The following is a 26820-nucleotide window of genomic DNA, read 5'->3' as shown; positions in this document are numbered from 1 at the left end:
ACAGTTTCCTGCTCACTGACTGAGTGGAGGGAATGGGCCTGGCCCCTGAATAACGATTTTTCATCCCACACTGATGTCAGATGAGATAAATCCAGGCCTCTTCCCTGACCAGTCCTGCTCTGCAGGTATCCTCTGTTCCCGCTCTGTAATGCAGGAGGCTCTCTGTGTTGGTTTCTGCCAGGTGCAGGTTCTCTACTCCTCTCAGCCCACACAGCTGCAGTTTGCTGCCGAGAGCCACTTAATGGTCTTCCAGATAGTCTTGGTGTCCATGAAGGACACAGTCTCATAGCGGGTGGGCCGGCAGCAGGGGTAAGTACTGACCCTCCTGCTAGAGATGCTACCATTGTCCACAAGACTCTTGAGGGCCAGGTCATAGTTCCTACGGGAACTGTGGCATGTACCAACGCAGTACTTAAAGAGGATTATTTCATCTGAGTCGAAGCCCAGACCCAGGTCCCGCACACGCATCTCCTTCTTCTCCATGTGGCAGTCACGACTGCTGGAAGCCTTCTTGCGATTCCTCCTGGACGTCTTGAGGGAGGTAATAGGGTCAGGAGGGGAACGCCGCTGCCGGCTTTGCCAGTCCTTTTCTTCATCCAGCACAGACCACTCTGCAGGGGACACACACAGTACAGTGCAGACACGTAACATCAGATAAGTCAGTTGTTTGAACCTGTGTACAGTGACAGTGTAATGTGTTAGGCTTGTGTCATATCTGTTCATCTTGCTGCATTTACTGGGAATATGAGATGCCTTTTATGTACATCAAACAACAAATCAAACTCCTGCTGTGGATAAATGTAATTTAGAAAAATTTAATTTGCAGACAAATCTGACACTGCTCAGCTAATCCTTCTCAGCAGTTTCCTGGTTCTGTTCAAATTGTGCATAAACCAACAGCATTGGGGTGAGAGAAAGAGGGGTGACTCCAGTCAATACTGTCATTACTACATGTCAGTGACTTGTAGGCATTTCATCACAATCAGTGACGCCAACAAACAATATCTCAAGACCATGGAGCCACCAAATGCATTCAGACAGCAAACATGACTGAGTGAGAAACAGACACCCTGGGCTTTTTACAGAAGCAACCTGGTTCCCAGTTTTATTCGACCTTGCCTGCTTAGGAATGCTGCCTTTTTACACTCTTGTACTGAGTCGCATGGGTTCCATATTAAACTAGAACCACCGGGATAGCACTCCTCCCTAAAACGACCGTGGGCGGTCAAAATGACCGCCGGTTTCTCAACTCTATATTCTGTCAAGATAAATACCCAGTTGAGATATTAATGCATTACATATTGCAGCAGGACGCGAATCTGGATCTCCCGCACCACGGGCGACAACGTTAACCAGTCGACTAAAGGGTCCAATCCGTTAGTCAAGGACTAGCCAGTCTAGTCATCCGTGATCGTTATAATATGTTAGTATGTCTGTTATGAAACTAACTGACACCAAAATTAACATTTTAACAACTTTAATACTATTTTTAAACAATTTAAAATGGCGGCTGTCCAGCGCCTGTAAATACTGCAGCGCCTCGGTGGTAGTCATGGTGCGTCTGTAGCGGCGTCTGTAACCAGACATGTTGGACATCATCACACATCAAGTTTGGACCATTTCTCTGCACTGGAGGGCGCTAGTGTGTTTCTAGGACAGAGCAACGAACTTCACCAAGGAAATGACGCGAGAACACGCGTCATAAATACTGACATGATGCACACCATCACGCGCAAATTACGAGACGGTCATTTTGACCGCTCATGGTCGTTTTAGGTAGATCTTATCATAACTTTTTTTGCGTGTGCAATTGATCTAAAACTCATTTAATGCAAATATATGCAATTTAGGAGCATTCAGGGAGCAGCAGGTCTGCATCCTTTTTTCACAAAGTTATTAAACTTTGAAAATCTAAAACTGTCAAAATGACGGCCTTGGTCGTTTTACTAACCCACCAAATCAAATTCGTTGTACTGTATATGCAAACCTTTTTGGCTAAACAACAAAAAAAAAACTTATTTTGACCGTCATTGTGAGGAGCCACAGGACTATGTGGACTAGTCAGGGAGAGTATGTGTGATCAAACCTGAGGCAGACATGGAGTTCAAACCGGCAGTAAAATGCTGCTGGTATTAGCTGGGTGGTGCAGAGCTCCATCACTGTGCATGCTGCAGCAGAGAGGAGCTGCTGGCTCAACTTCAGCAGGAGCCAAAGTTGCTGCTGCAGTGAAAATGTCCAACACAATTTACCCGCTGCACGGTCTGCACCACAGAACAGAGATCGTAGGATCTCTAGTCTGTGGTCTGCACTGCTTCAGCATCCCATCTTGTTCATGGCTCGCCTCCATCTGACAGCTCCACGCAGCTTCTCACTGCATCATCTGAGATAACTGCTTGTCAGGCAGGCCTTGGTTACAGAAGGTCAACTTGTCACCAAGTAAAAAACCAGTTTATGTTCCTATGGCTAAGAACATCAGACACATTCTCGAACCTCCTGACTGCTGTAAACAGACTGTTTTTCTTACCTTCAATTACAGAAGTATTTTCTCAATATCAGAGTAAGTGCACTTCAACTTAGTTTGACAGTGTGCGAGACAGCCAACCCTCACATCCTGAGTTCCACACGGACGCACAGTGACGTCACCACAGGGCTGCTGCTGAGCCAGAGACACGCTGATCTCGCATTTACACGGAGTACACTGTCTGTTCTACAGCCTCCTCAAGCATCGCTCTGTTTTTCTTTGGTTACAGACGAACTCCCCCAACGTGCCAGCTGAGACAGATATACACAGTGTACTTAAACACAGTGTACATAAACACAGTGTACATATACACATTACACTTAAACACAGTGTACATATACACATTGTACTTAAACGCAGTGTACATATACACAGTGTACATATACACATTGTACATATACACATTGCACTTAAACACAGTGTACATATACACATTGTACATATACAAATTGCACTTAAACGCAGTGTACATATACACATTGTACTTAAACGCAGTGTACATATACAGCAGGTCAGTGTTGCATGGGTGCAGACTGAGGAGCCTTGACTGCCCAATACTATACCAATACAAAAAACTTTTTAATAACAATACTTTCATTTAAAAATAATAAATATAACATATGTAGCATATATTGTTTATATTTATTTATTATATTGTATTTATATAGTTATAATTATATTATATTATATATTTAATTATATTTATATAATTATAATTACATTATTTTTAACATTTAATATTCATTATATTAAATATAATGTAATATCTTACTTTATAAATAATAAAAATGATAATTTAAAAACAATACCCTATAATAAAAAAAGCCCCGCAGCTGTTGTGACGTGTCGTTTCAGCTGTCTGGGTGTGGAAGAGCCGCACGTTACAGCCGTGAGCCACGTCTTCTCAGCCCGTCTGGTTTTTAAATGGTGTGTGTGCCTGCGCTGCTCAGCAGAGGGCAGTGGAGAGCCGCCCAGTACATGACGCATGCACACCATGCTGCATGTGCTCAAACTGGCTTGTACAGTCAACAGACTCACAGTTTACAACATTGTGAACACGTTTTGAGCCCTGTGGTGATGTGTGCAGGACGCTGATACGTAACAGACATGTGACAATTACACTGATTGTTTTGCCCTCCGTGTAGTGTGTGCAAGTGGCCAGTACTCTAGTGACCAAGGCCAAACTGTACCGAGAACTACCAGGTACAGTTGAAGAGCTTGTGTTAGCTAAAGAGGAATGACAGTCTGCTCATCTGTGTCCATTAGCAGTCAGGACTCTACTATAGATGAGTAGTGTCACAACTTTGCTGGCCCATTTGGTTATTGTGACACTCACGAGGACAAACTATAGCCAGTCTATTAGCAACCCTGCAGGGTATTTATTTTTATTTTACTTCTTTATTGATCCCCGTGGGGAAATCCTTCCTCTGCATTTAACCATCCTAGCTGTGTAGCTAGGAGCAGTGAGCAGCTGCCGTGCAGTGCCCAGGGACCAGATCCAGTTGGTCTTGCCATGCCTCGGTCAGGGGCACAGACAGGAGTATTAACCAACCCCACATGCATGTCTTTTTGATGGTGGGGGAAACCGGAGCACCCGGAGACAACCCACCACAGACACGGGGAGAACATGCAAACTCCACACAGAAAGGACCTGGGATGACCCCCAAGGTTGGACAACCTGGGGTTCGAATCTAGGACCTTCTTGCTGTGAGGCGACAGCTGCGCCACTGTGCCGCAGTGGGTATGGACCATACTGTAGCTTCCCTGGCACAGCTGAGGGTAAACATCTTGCATCCACTGCAACTGCTAAAGGTTTGCCCAGGATGGTTTCAGTTATTCTGTTTGTGACAGAAGAAAATTGCTTTTCCTACAACGAATCTTTCCTTTTTAAAGACCCATATCTGTGACAAACGAGATTTATTCACAAATACGAGACTGTACACGTCTTGTGTTACTAGCAACGTGCTTTAACACAGCACAGCATGTAGAGAAGTGAAGCGGAGCTATCTTAACTCTAATTAGAGAAATAATGGCCTTGATAGTGACACTTTTATAAAAACAAAACATTTAGTGAGAGTTTACTGCTGGGGACACTGCACACGCATGTGCAGCCTGTGTGAGCTGAGAGGCATGACTTACCAGAGACGGCAGGCCAGGGGGCGTAGGCGTTGCTCTGCGGTGCAGGCTCTTGCAGCGCAGCATTGTTAGCAGGTGGCCAGGTGAGCTGTGTGTTTGCTGGGAGGGGTTCTGACAGCGCCTCCTCATTGTCCTTTTCAGAAAAGCCATCGTCTGCCAGCAACAGCACAGAGACCACCAGCCAGAGCATCACCTGACAGCAGCACGCAGAAAACATTCCTCAGATCAGCAGCTTCACTGGTTGTAAGGCCTTGCTACAAGGGCCAAGGAGGCAAACATTAGCAAACGTAAGCTAATTTCTTTGGTGAAATGGGGAAGGCGAGGAATACACCGCTGTGGTATGGCCTTGTGCTTGTGAAACTAAGTTAGATATACGGTCCATGTGCTAGGTATAGAATTTGCCTGGGCTTCCAAATTGAACATTATTTTCTGGACCTCATGAATCTGGCTTTTACCTCGCCCAGTCACAAACTGATATTTACTTTCCTGTTTAGCTGCGCCACCTGTATAGATTTTATTTTATTTTTATTTATTTTGGGGGGGGGTATGTGTGTGAGGTTGGGGTGTGGGTGGTGGTAGTTGCAACCCCTCCAGGAATGTTTATGAGTGAGTGCATCTTAAGATATGTGTATATGCTGTTGTGAGACATTAGATTTACCATTTCTTTAGTTAACATTACAACCTTCAGTGGTAAGAAAATTGTCAAAATGCCATATATCATTCCTGCACCCCCACCATCATCGTCTCTTAGCCTCTCACTCATTTTCCATCCCTTGGTATTTATTGTCCATGTGGTGTCATTCGAGGTAGGATTTCACAGAAACACCATCGACACAGATGGGAGTAAGATATGCTTTACCATCTTAATCATGCTCAGACAAATCAGTCTTACAGATGTTTTTAAGTGTTTCTGATGTGTCCGCTTGCTAGTTAACTAAAACACGACTCAGATGAGCTATCTAGCCCTGTTGAAAGAGCAAAAGCATCTGTTTTACAATGTCAACTTTAAGTGTCCAGTCAGGAAATGATGTATATAATATGTAACGTTAGCTATTCAGTTGAAAATATGCAGTCACTAGTCGGCTTACTTCCAATTATAAACTTCAGACAAAAATCCTTATCAGTGTGTTCACAACAAAGCCACACTATAGTTGTGGTTTGCAAGAGTAGCCACATTTCCATTCAATTGTTAAGGGAATTTTAAAGGAACTTTTCTGAAGTCACAAAAATACAATTTAAATAAGTTGTTTCCATCAGATCTGTTTAAGTGAATAAAAACCTGAACATAGTTTTATGTGTCCTGCGTCATATGTCCACACTTCAGCACCCACAGGAAAGATGGACCAGTTAAGACAAAGAAACAGCTGATCTTGTGATGGTCTATTACATTTTTAATTTCATTTTTATAAAATTTAATTTTTAAATTAAAATTTTAATTTAAAAATTAAAATTTTAATTTTTAAATTAATTAAAATTAATTTAAAATGTTAAAGTTTTTAAATAATTAATTTTACATTATTTTTTATTTTTAAATAATCTAAAGTAATTTAAATTATGTTTGGTTTTAATTTTAAACATAATTTTCAATTTTAATTCAAAAAAAATCATTTTTAAAAATTACATTTTTAATTTCACAAATGCATTTCCAACCATTTAGCGCATTTATGCGTTATCGACAAATTCAAAAACCACCTTGAGCGAGCGTAAAAACCTTTGTGCGATACTGGGGAAGTTTTACTACAGAATATTGTAATTTCCTTCCAGCTTCTCCAATGTGGTACTTACTTCATAATGGGCACACAAATGCTTTGATGGAAGCATGGCTAAAGACACCATGTAGTATCCTTGTTCCCAAAAGGAATAACTGCAGCATTCCACATACATGATCACGTTAATAACCTAAAATGCATGTTAGCCTTGAAAAAGGTTTTGTTGGGGTTTGTGGAAGACCCCAAGTGCACGACACCAGACAGAGATGGGGTTAGCCGAAAACTGGCGTACTTTATTCCTTACGTGTACAGATAGTCAAACATAAGAAGGCAATGAGCGACAAGGAAAAAACGGAAAGTCCAAGGGGGAAAAAAAACTCGCGGGTAATCCAAACGGGAACACGGCAGGATACTTCCACGGGGAAACTTTGCAAGGGAAAAACATGAACCAAGGGCTGGGATGAGTTCGTAGAGAAAAGGACCGTGGGAGGAGAGTTGCTGCTACTGCGGGGAGGTTACAACACGAACTGATAACGGGCACGTGGGAGGCCACCAAAACTCAAGCCCAGCCCTGATGACTAAGCCCGGCCCTGACGAGACGATTGGCTGCCGGCGCGGGGCGGGCGGGCCACTGCGCGGGGTGAGCGAGCCATAACAGTACCCCCCCCTCCACGGGAGCCACTAGGCGACTTGCCCGGCTTGTCGGGATGGGAATGATGGAACTCAGTGAGCAGCCCAGGGTCCAGGATGAGCTGGCAGGAGACCCAGCTACGTTCCTCCGGACCGTAGCCCTCCCAGTCCACCAAATACTGGAACCCCCGTCCTCGGCGCCGGACGTCCAGCAGCCGGCGGACCTTCCACTGGGGGTGCCAATCCACGATCTCAGGGGGAGGCGGAGCCGGGGCCAGAGGCATCAGAGGACTGTGGGAGACAGGCTTAACCCGAGACACATGAAACACGGGATGGGTCTTCAAGGAAGCCAGAAGCTTAAGACTCACCGCCGCGGGGCTGAGAACCTTCCTGATCTCAAAGGGCCCGACAAACCGGGGATTCAGCTTCTTCGCGGTGGACTGAAGCAGGAGATCCTTCGAGGACAGCCACACCCTTTGGCCTGGTTGGTACGTAGGTGCTGGGGACCGGTGTCGGTTGGCTCCCCGACTGGTGCGCTCAGCTGCCTGGAGCAGAGCAGCTCTAGTCACCTCCCAGACGCGACGACACCGGTTCAGATGGGCCTGCACGGAAGGAACCGCCACTTCCGACTCCTGCGCAGCAAAGAGAGGCGGCTGGTAGCCCAGGGACATCTCAAAAGGTGAGAGGCCGGTGGCAGAGCTGACCAGGGAGTTGATGGCATACTCGACCCAGGGGAGGAACCGGCTCCAGGAGCTGGGCTTCTTGGCGGCCACGCACCGGAGGGCAGACTCCACGCTCTGGTTCATCCTCTCTGTCTGTCCGTTAGTCTGTGGGTGATAGCCAGAGGAGAGACTAACAGAGGCACCGAACCCCTTACAAAAGGCCCGCCATACCTGGGAGACGAACTGGGGCCCTCGGTCCGAGACGATGTCCAGGGGAAGGCCGTGGAGACGGAACACGTGGCTCGTCAGGAGATCCGCCGTCTCAGAAGCCAATGGGAGTCTGGGGAGGGCCACCAGGTGCACTCCCTTACTGAAGCGGTCCACCACTGTCAGGATCACAGTGTTACCCTGGGAGGGAGGCAGTCCGGAGACAAAATCCAACGCCACATGGGACCAGGGCCGGCTTGGAGTTGGGAGGGGCTGCAGCAGACCCGCGGGTGCCTGGTGAGAGGCCTTGCTGCGAGCACAGACGGAGCAGGCCCCTACGAAGTCCTTGACGTCGTTCCTCATGGTGGGCCACCAGAAACGCCGAGCCAGAAAGGTGAAGGTGTGGTGGACACCCGGGTGGCAAGCAAACTGACTGGCATGGCCCCACTGGAGAACCCGGGGCCGGGCTGTGTCCGGGACGAATAGGCGGCGTGGAGGGACGTGGCTCGAGGCGGGATGGGAGCGCAACGCCTGCCTGACCACGGTCTCAATGCCCCAGGTAACCACGCCAACCACCCTGGCCTCAGGAAGGATGGGAGTCGGCTCCTCTGTAGCTGGCTCCCTCCTCGGGTGTTGTCGGGACAGGGAGTCTGCCTTCGTGTTGCGGGACCCGGGGCGATAAGTCAGCGTGAAGTCAAACCGACTGAGGAAGCTGGCCCACCGTGCCTGCCGACCATTGAGGCGCTTGGTTGCCCGGATGAACGTCAAGTTCTTATGATCCGTCCAGATGGTGAATGGCTGTTCCGCCCCCTCCAGCCAATGGCGCCACTCCTCCAGAGCAGCCACCACTGCCAGCAGCTCCCAGTTCCCGACATCGTAGTTCTCCTCAGCGGGGAGGAACCAGCGAGAGAAGAAGGCGCATGGGTGGACCTTCTGGCCAGACGCTGACCGCTGGGAGAGGACAGCCCCCAACCCGGTGTCCGAAGCGTCCACCTCTACGATGAACTGCCTCTTGGGGTCGGGGTGGAGCAGGACCAGGGCGCTGGTGAACCTCTCCTTGAGGGACTGGAACGCAGAGCGGGCAGCCGGGGACCAGATGAACGGCTGGGAGGGGGAGGTCAGCCTGGTGAGAGGTTCTGCCACGCAGCTGTAGTTCCGGATGAACCTCCGATAGAAGTTCGCAAACCCGAGGAAGCTCTGTAATTCCTTCCGTGATGTGGGATCGGGCCAGTCCACCACAGCCTGGATCTTGCGGGGGTCGGCCCGGGTCTGTCCCCTCTCAACGACGAAGCCCAGGTAATTAATGGAAGGGGAATGGAACCGGCACTTCTCTGCCTTGACGAAGAGCAGGTTCCGGAGGAGACGTTCGAGTACCCGGCGGACATGCTGGACATGTTCCTCGAGGGTCCTGGAGAAGATGAGGATGTCATCGAGGTACACCACCACAAACTCGTCGAGAATGTCGCGGAGAATGTCATTCATGAGAGCCTGGAATACCGCCGGGGCGTTGGTGAGGCCGAACGGCATGACCAGGTACTCATAATGACCCCGGGGCGTCTTAAAGGCTGTCTTCCACTCGTCCCCCTTCCGGATCCGGACCAGATGATAGGCACACCGGAGGTCCAGCTCAGTGAAGACTGTAGCCTGGGTGAGGGGCTCAAGGGTGGAACTCATGAGAGGAAGGGGGTACTTGTTTTTGATGGTTATCTCATTGAGTTGGCGATAGTCAATGCAGGGTCGGAGGCCCCCGTCCTTCTTCTTCACGAAAAAGAATCCAGCTGCCACCTGGGAGGACGAGGGCCGAATGAGCCCCGCTGCCAAGGACTCGGAGATGTACTCGTCCATCGCAGCTTTCTCGGGGATGGTCAGACTGTACAGACGACTGCTGGGAAGGGGTGCCCCAGAGTGGAGGTCGATAGCACAGTCATAAGGCCGATGAGGAGGAAGAGATTGGGCCCGGGTCTTGCTGAAAACCTCACCTAACTCGTGGTACTCAGGGGGAACAGAGGAGAGGTTGGGAGGCGGGGTACTAGGGGCACGTCGGGGGGATGGGGCGGGAGCAGCCTGGAGACATTGGGCATGACAGGAGGAGCTCCACTCCATGATGGTACCGGAGGCCCATGCGATGTGTGGCTCATGCTGCACGAACCAGGGGCGCCCTAGGATCACAGGGACTAACGGGGACTGGATGATGTAGAACCGAAGTCTCTCCACATGGTTACCTGCTATGGTGAGAGAGACAGGGTGGGTGCGTTGGGTGACGCTGGCCAGGCAGCGCTCGTCCAGCGTGGAGGCCTCCGTGGGCTTCTCCAGCGTCTCTAGCGGGATGTTAGCCTGGGCAGCAAACTCCGAGTCCAGGAAACACTCATCAGCCCCCGAGTCGAGGAGCGCACCCACCGTGAGCCGCTGGTCAGCCCAGGCCAGGGTAACGCTAACTAGATGGTTCTGTGGGGCAGGACGGCGGGAACAGGAAAGTCGGCTCACTAGGATCTCCCGGGGCCCCAGTGAGCCTAGTCTTTTGGCCGAGTGAGGCAGCCGCTGATCAGATGTCCCTTCTGGCCACAGTAGAGGCATTGACCTGCCTTGAACCGGGCCTCCCGTTCGGCCGGACTAAGGCGCGTAGAGCCCCAGCTGCATAGGTTCCTCCCCCGTTGTGGTCTGGGGCGCGGGGGGAGAAATAGCCACAGGGAAAGTGGGGCGAACAGGAGTAGGGGTCCTGTTAGGAGTGCTGGACAACTGGGAAATGGACGGGGATCCACGCACAGCTCGCTCGCACCTCCTCTCCCGGAGGCGTCCGTCGATGCGGATGGCAAGCTTGATCAGGTCCTCAAGGGAGGTGGGCTCCTCCCGGGCGGCTAGCTGGTCCTTGACAGGCTCGCTGAGACCTCTCCGGAAGGTGACCCGAAGTGACCGGTCATTCCAGCCGCTCTCAGCTGCGGCCAGCCTGAACTCCACCGAGTAGTCTGTGACACTGCCACTGCCCTGCTGGATACTGCTCAGCCGAGCACCAGGGTCCTGGCCACCGACTGGATGGTGGAAAACCTTCCATAGTTCTGCCTCAAAGGCCTCGTAGGTGAGGCAGAAACTGGCCTTCATCGACCAGGAAGCAGTGGCCCACTGAGCTGCTCGGCCTCTGAGCAGGTTGGTCACGTAAGCGACCCGGGCAGCATCAGATGTGAACATGCTGGGTTGGTGCAGGAAGACCAGCTCACACTGCATGATGAACGTGGCACAGGTCTCAAAGTCGCCATCAAACGGTCGTGGGCTGGAGAGGCAGGGCTCCCGGGGAACTGGGTTGAGCCCCACATGGTTAACCGGGGCAGCGGGCCCAGGGGGAGGGGTTACCCACGACTCCAGGGGCAGGCTGGCCCGGCGGCTGGATGGTGAGAGCTGCCGTGATGGTTTGCAACTGCCGCAGGATCTCTGCTTGTTGACTCGCCAACGCCGCCTGCTGGCTCGTTAGGTTACCCACACAGGCCTGGAGGGGAGGGACCCGAGTCTGAAGATCTCTCACCGCGGCGGAGGCCGCCTCTAGCTGCTGGGTGTGGGAGTTAGTCAGTTGGATCTGTTCGATGAGAGCCGCTTGAAGCGGGCTGGCCGGTACGCTCTCTGTGTCAGCTGGGGTCGTCATGGTCAGTTCGTACTGTTGGGGTTTGTGGAAGACGCACGACACCAGACAGAGATGGGGTTAGCCAAAAACCGGCGTACTTTATTCCTTACGCGTACAGATAGTCAAACATAGGAAGGCAATGAGCGGCAAGGAAAAAACGGAAAGTCCAAGGGGGAAAAAACTCGCGGGTAATCCAAACGGGAACACGGCAGGATACTTCCACAGGGAAACTTTGCAAGGGAAAAACATGAACCAAGGGCTGGGGTGAGTTCGTAGAGAAAAGGACCGTGGGAGGAGAGTTGCCGCTACTGCGGGGAGGTTACAACACGAACTGACAACGGGCACGTGGGAGGCCACCAAACTTAAGCCCAGCCCTGATGACTAAGCCCGGCCCTGACGAGCCGATTGGCTGCCGGTGCGGGGTGGGCGGGCCATGGCGCGGGGTGAGTGAGCCATAACAGGTTTTATTTAGAAGCTGTGGCATCATATGGAGTGACTACATTTCTATGGTTTAACCCTGACTTTGCCATTGTGCCTGTCAGTGTGTACAATCAGATGTGTAAAAGCTGCGTGAATACTTTCAAACATTTAAAACAATGTGGAGTTAATAAAAAAGTAATTTGTTTTACTCTTTGCATTTGATTTAGCAGCACAGTGCATGAAGCTTTGTGTGTTCTGGGTAAGCTGACCCATCCTGTCCCATCAGCTGCTACACATAGAAACTGTGTCTGGGCTCCCTTACTGAATCTGAGCCCAAATTACCAGTCTCTCTCATGGCCTTCTGGGACAATTGCGGCCAACAATTCTGTGTCTTTAATTACTTAAACCGACACATGAGACCTCTCTATGGTGTGGGACAGGTTAATATTTTAAGGGCAATTATGAATTGAGTTTCTCTGCGGTGTCTGCCAGGTAAGAACCCCGATCAGGTGGGCCATGCAGGGGAAACTAGACTATGCTGTAATATATACGATATGCTAGAGTTAAAACAGTTGGCCAGCCGTCCCCTTTGGCCCACTTTTTACTCTCTCACTACGTAATCCATTCATTCATTCACACATTGGCAGACATGAGAACTGCTAAATCAACTGCTAAATCAACTGCTAGATCAACTGCTAAATCAACTGAGAGATTAACTGCTAGATGAACTGCTAAATCAACTGCTAAATCAATTGCTAGATCAACTGCTAGATCAACTGCTAAATCAACAGCTAGATCAACTGCTAGATCAACTGCTAGATCAACTACTAAATCAACTGCTAGATGAACTGCTAAATCAGCTGCTAGATCAACTAATAGACCAACGGCTAAATCAACTGCTAGATCAGTTGCGAAATCAACTGCTAGATCAAATGCTGGATCAGAATCAGAACCAGAATCAGAAACACTTTATTTGTCATTTCATTTCATTGCGCACATGAAATGAAATGAAACATGGTTTCCCCAAGCCCACAGCAGTGCAACACAAAGACAGAACACACATCCAAAACCTACAAGAACTACAAGAACACACATTTCCAAATTAACACATATATCCACACTAACACACATATTCAAACTAACACACATATCCAAACTAAACAAAAACAAAAAACAAAAACAAAACATCACTGTCCAGGAGAACGAACGCCAGCCAGGAGGATTGTCGGAACTGCCGGTCTGCATAGGCTAGCCGTTAGCTTAGCCTGCCCCGCTCACTGCCCTCGATGTTTCCTCTTCAGGTGCAGCTCCGGTCAGGGCCGTGCGCCCTGGGACCACAGGATGCAGCAGACCAAGCTCTCCCAGTCGATCCAGCACCAGCTCTCCCAGCCATCAAGCAAAGACAATCTTAGATGCAGACGTGGACAAAGACCCTGCATGGACAGTACTGAGTGAGGCCGCCACAAACATGAATTTGTGCCGCCATCTTCCCACACCAGAAGCAGAAAACCGTTTTGCCATTTGCCTCATACTGCACAAAACTTCTCCTTCGCTAGAGTTGGTCAGGCTGTTTACTGTGACTTGTGGACTGTTGTCCCACTCTTCTTCCATGGCTGTACCAAGTTGTATGATACTGGCATGAACTGGTACACACTGTCGTATGCACTGTTCCAGAACATCACAAGCATGCTCAATGGGTGACATGTGAGCATGGAGGCCGTGGAGGATGTGGGACAGTTTCAGCTGCCAGATGTTCAGAACACATCCTTGCCACATGTTGCTGTGCATTATCCTGCTGAAACATGATGGGGGTGGATGAAGGGTATAACAATGGCCTCAGGATCTCATCCCGGTATATCTATGCATTCCAACTGCCATTGAAAAAATGCACCAGGGTTCTTTGTCCCTACGATACGCCTGTCCATACCAACACCCCACCACCTCCCTGGGTCACTCCACCAACAGCACTGGTATCAGCAAACCACTCACCCTCACAGCACCATACACACCACCTTCCACCTGCCTGATACCAGCATTCATCGCTGAAGAGGACCATTCTCCAACATGCCAGGGCATTTACTGGTGAGCGTTTGCTCACTTGAGATGGTTAAGGAGCAACACAGCATCCTGGGGTACACCCTGGTAAGGACGTCGAGCCTGCAGAAGCATTCTGGGGTACACCCTGGTAAGGACGTCGAGCCCGCAGAAGTATTCTGGGGTACACCCTGGTAAGGACGTTGAGCCCGCAGAAGCACTCTGGGGTACACCCTGGTAAGGACGTCGAGCCCGCAGAAGAAACTCCTTGAGACGGTTCGTGTCTGAAAGGCTTGATCAGAAACTCTTCTGTTGTGCAAACCAACTGTTTAATCAGCTGTCTGTGTGGCGGGTCTCAGACAATCCCGCAGGTGCAGAAGCTGGATGTAGCAGTCCTGGACTGGTGTGGTCACATGTGGTCTACAGTTTTGAAGCCAATTGGCTGTACTGTTAAACCTTTGAGAAGACTCTGAAGGTGACTTATAGTAGAGAAATGGACATTCAACTTCCTGGCAACAGCTCTCGTGGACATTCCTGCAATCAGCATTCCAACTGCACAACGGCTCAACGTGTGAGGCGTCTCGGCATGATGTTGTGCAGCAAAAACTGCACATTTTAGAGTGTCCTTTTATTCTCTGCGTCACAACACACCTGTGTGATGATCACGCTGTTCAATCGGCATGCTGGTGTCTCAGACAGGTGGATTATGTTGGAAACAGATGAAATATGTAGAAATGTGTAGAAATATGTAGAAATGTGTAGAAATGTGTAGAAATATGTAGAAATGTGTGTGCACACTCAGAGAACTGAGCTTGCAGAGCACATGGGAAAACTCTGGGTCATTTACTTCAACTCATGAAACATGGAGGCAAAAACAAGTGTTGCATTTAACTTGTTGCCCAGTGTATGCTCACCTTCCAGCTGTTCAGGTGATGGTGGGTTGCTGACACCTCCTGCCACCACCATATTTTTCCCCCTGCAGAAACAAAACATGTTTAACTGTTACTTTACCGCTTGTTTCTCTCATTACGTCCCCCCCCCCCCCAGTACATGTTGGATCTACTCCCACACAGTTAGACGTTACTTCCAGGGAGGGGATCACTGAACATGGGTACTCCTTTTTAGCAGAAACTTGCTTTCTGCCTTACATGTATAGACCTGTGTACATTTACAATAATTAGCTGACCAGTGTGGCCATGTAGCTGTATTGTCGCCCATTAAAAACCACCCCCATAATAACGTGGTAGAATGTATGTAACGTCTGTGTTTTTCATTTACTTTCCCCACCCAGACTTCGCAAACGGGTCCAGGTTTTGAACCAGAGAACACCTGGCTACCAGCGCCCACTTCTGACCGCCGGTCACATCCAGTTCTACTCAGCTTTCCTGGTTGTGTCCAGTTCACTTATTGTACTTGAGATGACGGTAAAAGTGATTTAATGAGGGATTATGACGAGGACTCATGAGGAGGAACCATGAGGAGGACTCATGAGGAGGAATCACGGACTCACGAGGAGGACTCATGAGGAGGAATCATGACGAGGAATCATGAGGAGCCTACACAGTGTTGTACCACTTAAACAACACCCTTGTTTAGCTCAGTGGGTGGAGCAGCTGAGGGGTTACCCATATCAGGAACCAGGAACACAGCAGTGCAACACAAACACAACATACACCCAAAAACTACAAGAACACACACGCCCACACTAACACACACACCCACACTAACACACATATCCACACTAACACACACACCCACACTAACACACATACACACACCCACACTAACACACATACACACACCCACACTAACACACATATCCACAGTAACACACATATCCACAGTAACACACATATCCACACTAACACACAAATCCAAACTAACACACAAATCCAAACTAACACACATATCCACACTAACACACATATCCACACTAACACACAAATCCAAACTAACACACATATCCACACTAACACACATATCCACACTAACAGATATACCCACACTAACACACATATCCACACTAACACACATATCCACACTAACACATATATCCATACTAACACACATATCCACACTAACAGATATATCCAAACTAACACACATATCCACACTAACACACATATCCAAATTAACACACATATCCACACTAACACATAGATACACACTAACACACATACCCACACTAACACACACACCCACACTAACACACATACCCACACTAACACACATACCCATACTAACACACACACCCACACTAACACACATACCCATACTAACACACATACCCATACTAACACACACACCGACACTAACACACACCCATCATAACACACACATCCACACTAACACACATACCCATACTAACACATACGCCCACACTAACACACATAGCCACACTAACACACACACCCACACTAACACACACACCCATACTAACACACACACCCACACTAACACACATATCCACACTAACACACATATCCACACTAACACACTAATCCAAACTAACACACAAATCCAAACTAACACACAAATCCAAACTAACACACATATCCACACTAACACATATATCCACACTAACACACATATCCAAATTAACACACATATCCACACTAACACATAGATACACACTAACACACATACCCACACTAACACACATAGCCACACTAACACACACACCCACACTAACACACACACCCACACTAACACACACCACCCACACTAACACACACACCCACACTAACACACATACCCATACTAACACACACACCCACACTAACACACATACCCACACTAACACACACACCCACACTAACACACACACCCACACTAACACACACACCCAAACTAACACATACTCACACTAACACAATACCCAAACTAACACACATATCCAAACTAACACATACTCACACTAACACACATACCCAAACTAACACACACCCACACTAACACACATACCCACACTAACACACATACCCATACTAACACACACACACACACTAACACACATACCCACACTAACACACACACCCACACTAACACACATACCCACACTAACACACACACCCACACTAACACACATACCCATACTAACACACACACACACAAACACTAACACACATACCCACACTAACACACACACCCACACTAACACACATACCCATACTAACACACACACCCACACTAACACACACATCCACACTAACACACATACCCAAACTAACACACATACCCAAACTAACACATACTCACACTCACACACATACCCAAGCTAAACAAAAAAATTCACTGTCCAAGGGAATGAAGTGGATGAACTTTATGAACAGCCAGGATGACTGTCGGAACCGCCGGTCTGCATGGGCTAGCAGTTAGCTTAGCCTGCCCCGCTTCCACTTGCTGTCAGATTGGCCTCCGCATTTCCTCCTTAGGTGCAGCTCCAGGCAGGGCCGTGGTCCCTGGGCCCACCATGTGCAGCAGACCAAGCTCTCCCAGCCAGAAACCCTCGACACACCTCCCCGCACTCCTCACGACCATGCCAAAAACCCCACAGTCAACGCCAAGTGAGGCCGTCGCCAGACCGCCCTCGGTGGTATTGGAACCGCCGGTCTGCATGGGCTAGCAGTTAGCTTAGCCTGCCCCGCTCTCCCAGCCGATCCAGCGCCAGCTCTCCCGGCTAACAAACGAAGACAACACTTAGACACAGACGTGGACAAAGACACTGCAAGGACGGTACCGGGTGAGGCCACCGCAAATGTGAATTCTCGCCGCCATCTTCCCACACCGGAAGCGGGAGACTAACTAAACGAGTATTAAATGTGAGTAAAATGCATACAGGGTATCAGAATACAAATACATGTATTAGAACTTTAACATTGGGTATGTTATGTAGTACGATGAAGTAATCTCCAAATACAGTTAAGGGATTGTAATTCTGACACCCAACGTGGTACACAGCTGCAAAGATCCAGCAGCAGTAAAACAAGCCTACCAAAGTACAACACTTTCTTTCATCATTTTAATCTTTCAAAAAAAATTTTTTTTACCTTTGTGCTTCTGCAGACACGTTGGCCCTTGGTGAACCACACCTTTCTTCCAGGGGTAGGCTGGCATGCATATGGCGCAGGGCAAAGGGCAGAACCGAGTCGGACAACACCATACAAGGCAGGGGTCAAAGACCAGGTGTGTAGTCAATACTGCATTATTACCTTTACCTGTCTATGGTACTGCTGGTACTGCATCTGCACAACCTGCTGCTGCTCCTGATCAGAACTGCGCAGACAAACCATGGGGCAGAGAGGCAGATGGCCTGAGCTGCGGAGGCATGCTAGTCGAGAGCCAGATGGCTGGATTCAAACTACATGGTCCATACATTATCCTCACCACATGGGGTATGCATTTGCCTTATGTGTTCTGTGGACTGTTTGGGTGTTTAAATGTTGCCTCTGCCACACAACAATTGCCACTCTGGGGACAAATAAAACCTACATGACTTATTTTCTGTACAAGTGGAAGGGAATTAGCAGTAATGGCAGCATTGCTTTTTTCCCTGTCTTTGTATTGTAAAGGATTTCAACCGAACAACACAACCATCAGACAGCTCGACAGTTGAAAACAGTCCAGTGAAACACAACAGAAGACTAAAGAAGACCGCTGTTTGAGTTGTGCCATACGGCCCCTGTGGTTGGCTGAGGCCTCTTCCAAGTCTGGGTAGAAGCTGAAGAGAACCCCCCTGGCTAACGTGTCAGTGATGGAGGTGTCCATGTATCAAAAGGGGTGTAGCTGTAGAGGACAGTGATGGTGGTGTAGGTTAGACTGAAGGTGGTAATGTTGTAGTAGAACAGCCCACCCCAGCTTTTCACAAGTCTACCAAATGGGTATTTAATTAACCCGAGTTTAGCCCTTAAACCAGGCTTATTTCAGTAAGCCTGCTAAACTTCAGGGTAAACCACAACATAACACGTGCTTGGGGAAATGCCCCCGATGTTGCGACAGTAGTTTGTGCTTCACGCCAAATCTGGTCTGAACCAGGAGCCTATTCCAGAAATTTGGCTTTTTTGGGGGGGGGGGAGATTTTCCCCCCTTTTTCTCCCCAATTTTACTTGTCCAATTACCCCACACCTCCGAGCCGTCCCAGTTGCTGCTCCACCCCCTCTGCTGATCTGGTGAGGGCTACAGACTACCACATGCCTCCTCCCATACAGCCAGCTGCTTCTTTTCACCTGACAGTGAGGAGTTTCACCAGGGGGCGTAGCGCGTGGGAGGATCACGCTATTCCCCCAGTTCTCCCCCTGACCCCCAAACAGGCGCCTGACTAACCAGAGGAGGCGCTAGTGCAGCGGCCAGGACACATACCCACATCCGGCTTCCCACCTGCAGATACAGGTAATTGAGTCTGTAGGGACGGCCGACCAAGCCAGAGGTAACACAGGGATTCTAACTGACGATCCCCGTGTCCAACATATTTTTCATGTAAAAAGTAACACGTCAGCAAAACACACATTATACAGCAAAACATCATTATACTAGCTTGCCCTTTCTGGTTAGACGCCTGCATTTGATTGTCTTAGTACTTGTACTCTGGGCAGTGACAATAAAATTGAATCTACTCTAATCTACTCCAGTCTACTCTAATGTACTCTAATCTAATCCTGGAAGCCTCCTTGTTAATCATCACCACAACAATCCCTTTCTAGCAAGTTATAAGCTTGGCTAAACTTGTTATAAGCTTGTTGCTCGGTTCTCAGGAGTGCTGCTGTAATCTGTAATCTACTGTAAACTGGTTTCTGTGCTCCTTCAGTCGGTCTGCTTTTGAGTGTTTGGGGCACGCGCCTTACATCACATTTCAAACCTGGCACAGATTAGCTTGATTGTGGTGGCAGCAAACCACTTTTATATAACCAAGCTGAAGTTACTCAAGTGAATCTCACCTGGCAAAGCCCACATGTCCCATGAGCTCCCTCCCCAGTGAGCTCCCTCCCCAGTGAGCTCCCTCCCCAGTGAGGTCAGCTAGCTGTCGCTGCCAGCGTGCTGCCTTTCTACTGCTGTCATCCTTTATCGGTCTAACGTGCTGACCTTCCTGCGTGTTGCCTACGTCACGTGGGTCTCAATGCCCCCATATGAGATAGAGGTAACGGTAGATTGATTGTAATAAGCCTTTCCCCCCAAATGTGAGAACAAAAGCATAAATGTTGCCCCTCATAACGGCTGAGTGATACTTGCTTTTATGCGGCATTTATCATTGGGGCAACCACTTCTGCCATGCTAGGTCCTTACCAGCATGTTTCCTGCCAAAACAAAAACGTGGAAAAAAAGGTTTACTGTGTAGAAAATGGTAGGATATTGGTTAGATTAAATAGAAATTTGGCAGTAACCAAAGCTGTATCCACACAGACCTAGACCCTCTGAAAACTGAGGAGGGAAGCAGCTGGAAAGGGAATCAAACAGCCTTGATGATATATACGGCTGTGAGCCAACACATCCCATCTAAAAAGGACATCCTCAGGGCAAACGATGGCCCCAAGAAAGAACACACACAACTGAAAGAACAACAAATCACAAGCAAGCATATCAGCCCAATAACCAATCAAAGACTGACACATCACATAGTTTACAGGTAGAAAGTGCCATAACCAGTCATCACCCAGCAGCCAGAAGGGGCTATGTATATTATGTACATTAAGAAGGCATAACACATCCCTACAGGAAAACAGGACACCAATATGTAGCAATGCACTAAATTATACAAAACAAAATAAAAAAGTACATCAGGGCACTAGAAATGTGTGGGTGGCAAAGTGAAACAATAAGATAACAATGGTCTATGTAGATATGTCAAGAAAACACAGAGTAGTTCCATCCATCCATCCATTCATCATCCAAGCCGTTTACCCTTACTCAGGGTCACGGGGATGCTGGAGCCTATCCCAGCAGTCACTGGGCAGCAGGCGGGGGGACACAGGCCATCAGGCCATCACATAGGGTCAACATACACATACACATTCACACCTAGGGACAATTTTTAGTGCGGCCAAGTCACCTGACCTGCATGTCTTTGGACATGTGCAATTATAGTCACAGTATAGTTATCATAATTATATTCATAGATATCCTAATTCTATTGAAAATTATATTCAACTCTTCAATATTCTATACATATACACTTTCTTGTATCTGTGGATGGGTTTGTCTCCACACAGCCTTTGGTTACATGTGGTGTGCCTCAAGGTTCAATTCCAAGATTAATCTGAACTGCCTCAGCTGGCTCCTTTCGATGCGAAGGAGCAGCGGCTCTACTCCGAGATCCCTCTGGATGTCCGAGCTCCTCACCCTATCTCTAAGGCTGAGCCCAGACACACTACGGAGGAAACTAATTTCAGCCACTTGTATCCGCGATCTCACCCTTTCGGTCACTACCCAAAGCTCATGACCATAGGTGAGGGTTGGAACAAAGACTGACTGGTAAATTGAGAGCTTTGCCTTCCAGCTCAGCTCCCTCTTCACCACAACGGTCCGGTACAACGCCCGCATTACTGCTGATGCTGCACCAATCCGCCTGTCAATCTCCCGCTCCATCCTACCATCACTCGTGAACAAGACCCCGAGATACTTGAACTCCCTCACTTGAGGCAACAACTCATCCCCAACCTGGAGGGAGCAATCCACCATTTTCCGGTAGAGAACCATGGCCTCAGACTTGGAGGTGCTGACTCTCATCCCGGCCATTTCACACTCAGCTGCAAACCGCCCCAGTGCATGCTGGAGGTCACATTCTGATGAAGCCAAGCAAACCACATCATCTGCGAAGAGCTGAGATGCAGTTCTGAGGTTCCCAAAACAGACACACTCCTCACCTTGGCTGCACCTTGAGATCCTGTCCATGAATATCACAAACAGAATCGGAGACAAGAGACAACCTTGGCGGAGTCCCACACCCACCGAAAACGTGTTTGACTTTGTGCCGAGAATGCGAACACAGCTCTCACTTTGGTTATACAAGGACCGGATGGCTTGTAGCAACTGCCCCGGTACCCCATACTCCTGCAGTACCTCCCACAGAGTGCCCTGGGGTACATGGTCGTAAGCCTTCTCCAAGTCCACAAACACATGTAGACTGGCTGATCAAACTCCCATGCCCCCCTCAGCACTTCCACAAGGGTAAAGAATTGGTCCGCTCTTCCACGGCTGGACAGAATCTGCATTGTTCCTCCTTGTAACAAAAATATGAAAGCTGTAAAATAGCTATTGTAAACCCCTATCATTTTAATTTGTCTTTTTTATTTCATTTCATTCATCTGTATGTATTTCTTGGTGTACTGATATGCTCTGTTTCAGAATATGTCAATATATGTTAATAATTGTATACCACATTTGTTTTCTAAAATTGTGTTCCACTAAATAGATAAGTAAATAAATAAACAGATGAGTAATCTGAAAAAAGGATGGCTGCTGTAGGTGGTTGTGGTATTATTTGGTTTGAGAATGAAACAACTGAGTTGCTTGACATTTGGAATGAAGAGATCTTAAGACGACAGCTGTGGAGGATCTAACTGTGGAGGATTTAGCTGTGGAGGATCTAGCTGTGAAGGCTCTAGCTGTGGAGGATCTAGCTGTGGAGGCTCTAGCTGTGGAGGATCTAGCTGTGGAGGCTCTAGCTGTGAAGGCTCTAGCTGTGGAGGATCTAGCTGTGGAGGATCTAGCTGTGGAGGCTCTAGCTGCTGTTAGATGCATTGCACAGGATAACAGACCAGAGTTCAGGAGACCTGTTATCGGATGTCAGACAACAGTGTCTTGCGTGGGAGATCATAGTAGTATCTGTGGCAGTGAGGGTTTTGTATACTTTGGATTTTCCCACCCTCGAGTTGAGAAAATGTGTGTCAAGGCTGAATGTTGCAGTAGTTGTATGAGAGATGTAATGGTGGATTTGTTCACTTGACACTGATGGACAAGTTGAAAAAGGTTCTGGTAAAAGGAGTATGGTTTGGCCAGTTGTTGTTCTTTATCTTCCCTCAGGATCTATCTATCTATCTGTCTATCTGTGTGTGTGTGTGTGTGTGTGTGTGTGTGTGTGTGTGTGTGTGTATGTGTGTGTGTGTGTGTGTGTGTGTGTGTGTGTGTTGTCCAGACTAGACAATGCTGCTTTGTTTTACTGATGGACAGATCAGGGTTATGCCATTGGTGCGGAAGTGGACCAGAAAGAGAGCAGTCCTCTTTCAAGTCCACTTGCTGCTGGTTCATTATTGATTCACTTAAAAGGAACTGAGTTTGGTTTCTTTTTAAAAGAACTATACATGTGAAAAAAATCCTTCTTCAGCCTGCCTTTAGTCCACCAAGTCAATACATCTCACCCACCTGACGGGATGTAGGAGTCATGTTTGAACCAAGTCTGAATTTTGTGCAGCACACAAAAAAGCTTGCTCAGTCTAGGTTTTTTTTTTTCAATTTAAGAAACATTGCAAGAATTAGACCTGTCCTTCATTCAGGTAATACACAGAGGAGTATACATGCATTCATTCCATCTGGACTTGACTAACGCTCGTTTCCAACCAAAGCACCTCAACCAAAGAGAGACAGAACGACTCCAGTGTGTTCAGAGTGCTGCAACAAGGCTTTCAGCTAGCAGTAAGACTAGCAGTGAGACTAGCAGTGAGACTAGCAGTAAGACTAGGGATCATATCACCCCAGCGTTAGCGTTTCTTCATGGTTGCCAGTTTGTTTTAGAATTGATTTTAGGATCTTATTGATTACTTTTAAAGTTCTGCGTGGCCTGGCACCTAGTCACCTCTCTGAACCCTTTACTCCCCATGGGCCTACATGTAGCCCGAGGTCCTCAGGCAGGAATCCCCGGAGTACCCCTGTGACCCAGTTAAAGACTAAAAGTGACCGGGCTTTTGCTGTAAGGGCACCATGGCTCTGGAGTGACCTGCCTGCTTGGTAAAGTCTGCACCATCTTTTACCGTACATACTTTTACCATAAGGCTTTTAATATCCTCTGATAATTTTTCATGCTTGTGATTGCTTTTTGTCTTTCAGTTGCTTTAATTCCCTTCAATTCCTTTTACCATTCCTTGTGATGCACTTTGAAAAGTGTGATATAAATAAATAAACATACTTATCAATAAAGTATCTATATAAATAAAGACAATTATTAGTGTTATGGTATACATTTTCTAGATCTACTATCACAAAAGGCAGTATGGTCAGCCATCTTGGGGGTCTATTGCCTCCTGTGGCTGTCTTTGCACTCTCACTGGAAGCACTTGATGCCTTCTCAACCATGAAAAAAAAACACATTTTCAGCAGCTTTTAGGAAATACTTTTTTAGACCCTGGATGATGTCATGTGATATTAAAATCTGGTTTGATTAGCCACACTACGGGATGGTCAGCCAGGCGTTGCAGGGTGCAGAGCGTCTCAGCTCAGACCTGCGCTGTGTTGCAGGAAACGCCTCATATTCATTAATTGACGTGGATGGAATTTGGGGATTAGTGTCAGGAGTCAACTGCTTCTTGCCAGCAACTTGCCCTGAGGCTGAAAATATTATTTGAGAATAATTTCTTCTGTACCCGCTTGAGGATAAAATGTCTGCTCCTGCTGGTTCCTGGGGGGGGGGGTTAGTGGTCACTTCTACTAGCTAAAACCTCCTTTTGGTCCTGGTGAAGGCTTTTCTGTCCACTACTAAGAACACTTGTTGCAACATACCTTCAGCAGAGGACAGTACAGTACTAACTGTTGAATACAAAAGCTCTGAGGCTTCAACTGAACCTGAGGCAGCCAGTCTGTGAGATCCCGTATCTCTGCCAAGCCATGCATGCACTGCCAGTCTCCTTGAGAGCTGGACTACAAAAAGTTAAGGACCACAATGGAGTCTGTCTACAAGCTGACATGGGAGCTGGAACGTTCTGACTGCTGACTGCTGTAAGGAAGCTGCTTCTCAGGTGCAGACCAACCTCGACAGAGATGTTCCAATAGCCTATAAAAGATACCGTAACCAGACACATTTATTTATGTATGTATTTGTGAAGTGCCTACAAGTCTGTATGACATCTGGGAAGAGAGGAAAAGTGTGGAGACTCTGATCAAGAGCAGCACGTAATACAACATACCCTGGCAGCTGTGAGTCAAGCCACTTCCTCTTTCCATCCAGCAGCCACCAAGGTGAGAGTTTGTCCTGTGTAGCGACACAGACGGTATAGAGTTTGTTCTGTGTAGCGACACAGACTGTATAGAGTTTGTCCTGTGTAGCGACAGAGACGGTGTAGAGTTTGTCCTGTGTAGCGACAGAGACGGTATAGAGTTTGTCCTGTGTAGCGACAGAGACGGTATAGAGTTTGTCCTGTGTAGCGACACAGACGGTATAACTGAAGGCGGTAGACTTATTCCCTAAAACTGGCAAACAGTCACAAATAATCATCCACATGTTAATGACAAGAATATTCAAAACGTTCTGAATTACTTAAAATACGTTTCCACGGTGCAAAACCAGAACACTGTAGCACCCACAGAAATCACGCAAATTCTGAACACTGTATATCAAAGTCCAAGGCAGAGACCTACAGACAGAGACCTACAGACAGACCTACAGACAGAGACCTACAGATAAGAGACCTACAGACAGTGACTTACAGACAAAGCTACAAACAGGGACCTGCAGACAGAGACCCACAGAAGGAGACCTACAGACAGAGAGCTACAGACAAGAGATCTACAGACAGAAACCAACAGAGAGCTACAGACAGAGACCTACAGACAGAATGCTACAGATGGAGAGCTACAGACAAGAGACTTACAGACAGAGACCTACAGACAGAGACCTGCAAACAGAGACCTACAGACAAGCAACCTACAGACAGATATACAGACAGATCTACAGACAAGAGACCTACAGATAGACCTACAGACAGAGACCTACAGACAGAAAGCTACAGGCAGGATGCCTACAGACAGAGAGCTATAGATGGAAAGCTACAGACAAGAGACCTACAGACAGGGACCTGCAGACAAGAGACTTGCAGATAGAGACCTACAGACAAAGCTACAAACAGAGACCTACAGACAGAGACCAACAGGCAGAGCTTCAGACAGAGAGCTACAGACAGAAACCTACAGACAGAGAGCTACATACAAAATACCTACAAACAGAGAGCTACAGTCAAGAGACCTACAAACAGAGAGCTACAGACAGAGACCTACAGACAGAGACCTGCAGACAAGGCAGGGTAGGCAGTGCCTCTACCCTGGGCACACGTCATTGGTGGAAATTGAAACCACTAGTCTTATTGAACAGAATGGAAGAAGTAAAGCTCACTGACAGTCTTGGAAATATTAACGCAGTGTTAGCAGCAGCGCTGCAGAGAACAACGTCTGTAGCCTCTTTGCTACAACACGGCAACGTGGGCTTGCTGGGAATAGAGCCAGCTTCACATTCCCAAAATACAAGGTGAGGGACACCATGAGTTTATCACAGGGCACTCGGTGGCTGATATAGGGGGACAGCGTGCAGAACAGTTGGATGCGCTTTCAAGCATCAGATGAGTTCTAGCTACATCAGATGGGTTCTAGCTACACATCCACTGGAGCGTTACTGAAGCTGAACAGAGGTTCGGTTGAAGTATGGCGTGGCCTTTATGGATGGGCAAGGGTGGAGACTGAAGCAGAAGAAGCAGGGCTGGCTTCACAGCCGGTAAAATAGTAATGTACATCAATTGTGGTGTATAAGAACAGATGGTGCAGCTGTGTAGCTGACTGAACACATCATGTCCCTTACATTGCTGTCTCTGGGACATCGCCTGTCTCTGGGACATTGTTGTCTCTGGGACATTGCTGTCTCTGGGACATCGCTGTCTCTGGGACATTGTTGTCTCTGGGACATCGCTGTCTCTGGGACAT

The 26820-nt window shown here is 48.0% G+C and overlaps 1 protein-coding gene across 1 annotated transcript; it reads right to left on the bottom strand.

Annotated features, from left to right (window-relative positions):
* Nucleotides 1-201: 201 nt before the first annotated feature.
* LOC130109762 (persephin) lies at nucleotides 202-26820 on the bottom strand. Its single transcript, XM_056276745.1, has 4 exons — nucleotides 26699-26820; nucleotides 18147-18204; nucleotides 4661-4850; nucleotides 202-611 (listed from the first exon to the last, which is right to left on the bottom strand). The coding sequence occupies exons 1-4, from the start codon at nucleotides 26818-26820 to the stop codon at nucleotides 202-204; spliced, it is 780 nt and encodes a 259-aa protein (XP_056132720.1).

Source organism: Lampris incognitus, chromosome 3, assembly GCF_029633865.1.
Source record: "Lampris incognitus isolate fLamInc1 chromosome 3, fLamInc1.hap2, whole genome shotgun sequence".
In the NCBI taxonomy this organism is placed as follows: Eukaryota; Metazoa; Chordata; class Actinopteri; order Lampriformes; family Lampridae; genus Lampris; species Lampris incognitus.
This window is presented reverse-complemented; position numbering and strand designations above follow the sequence as displayed.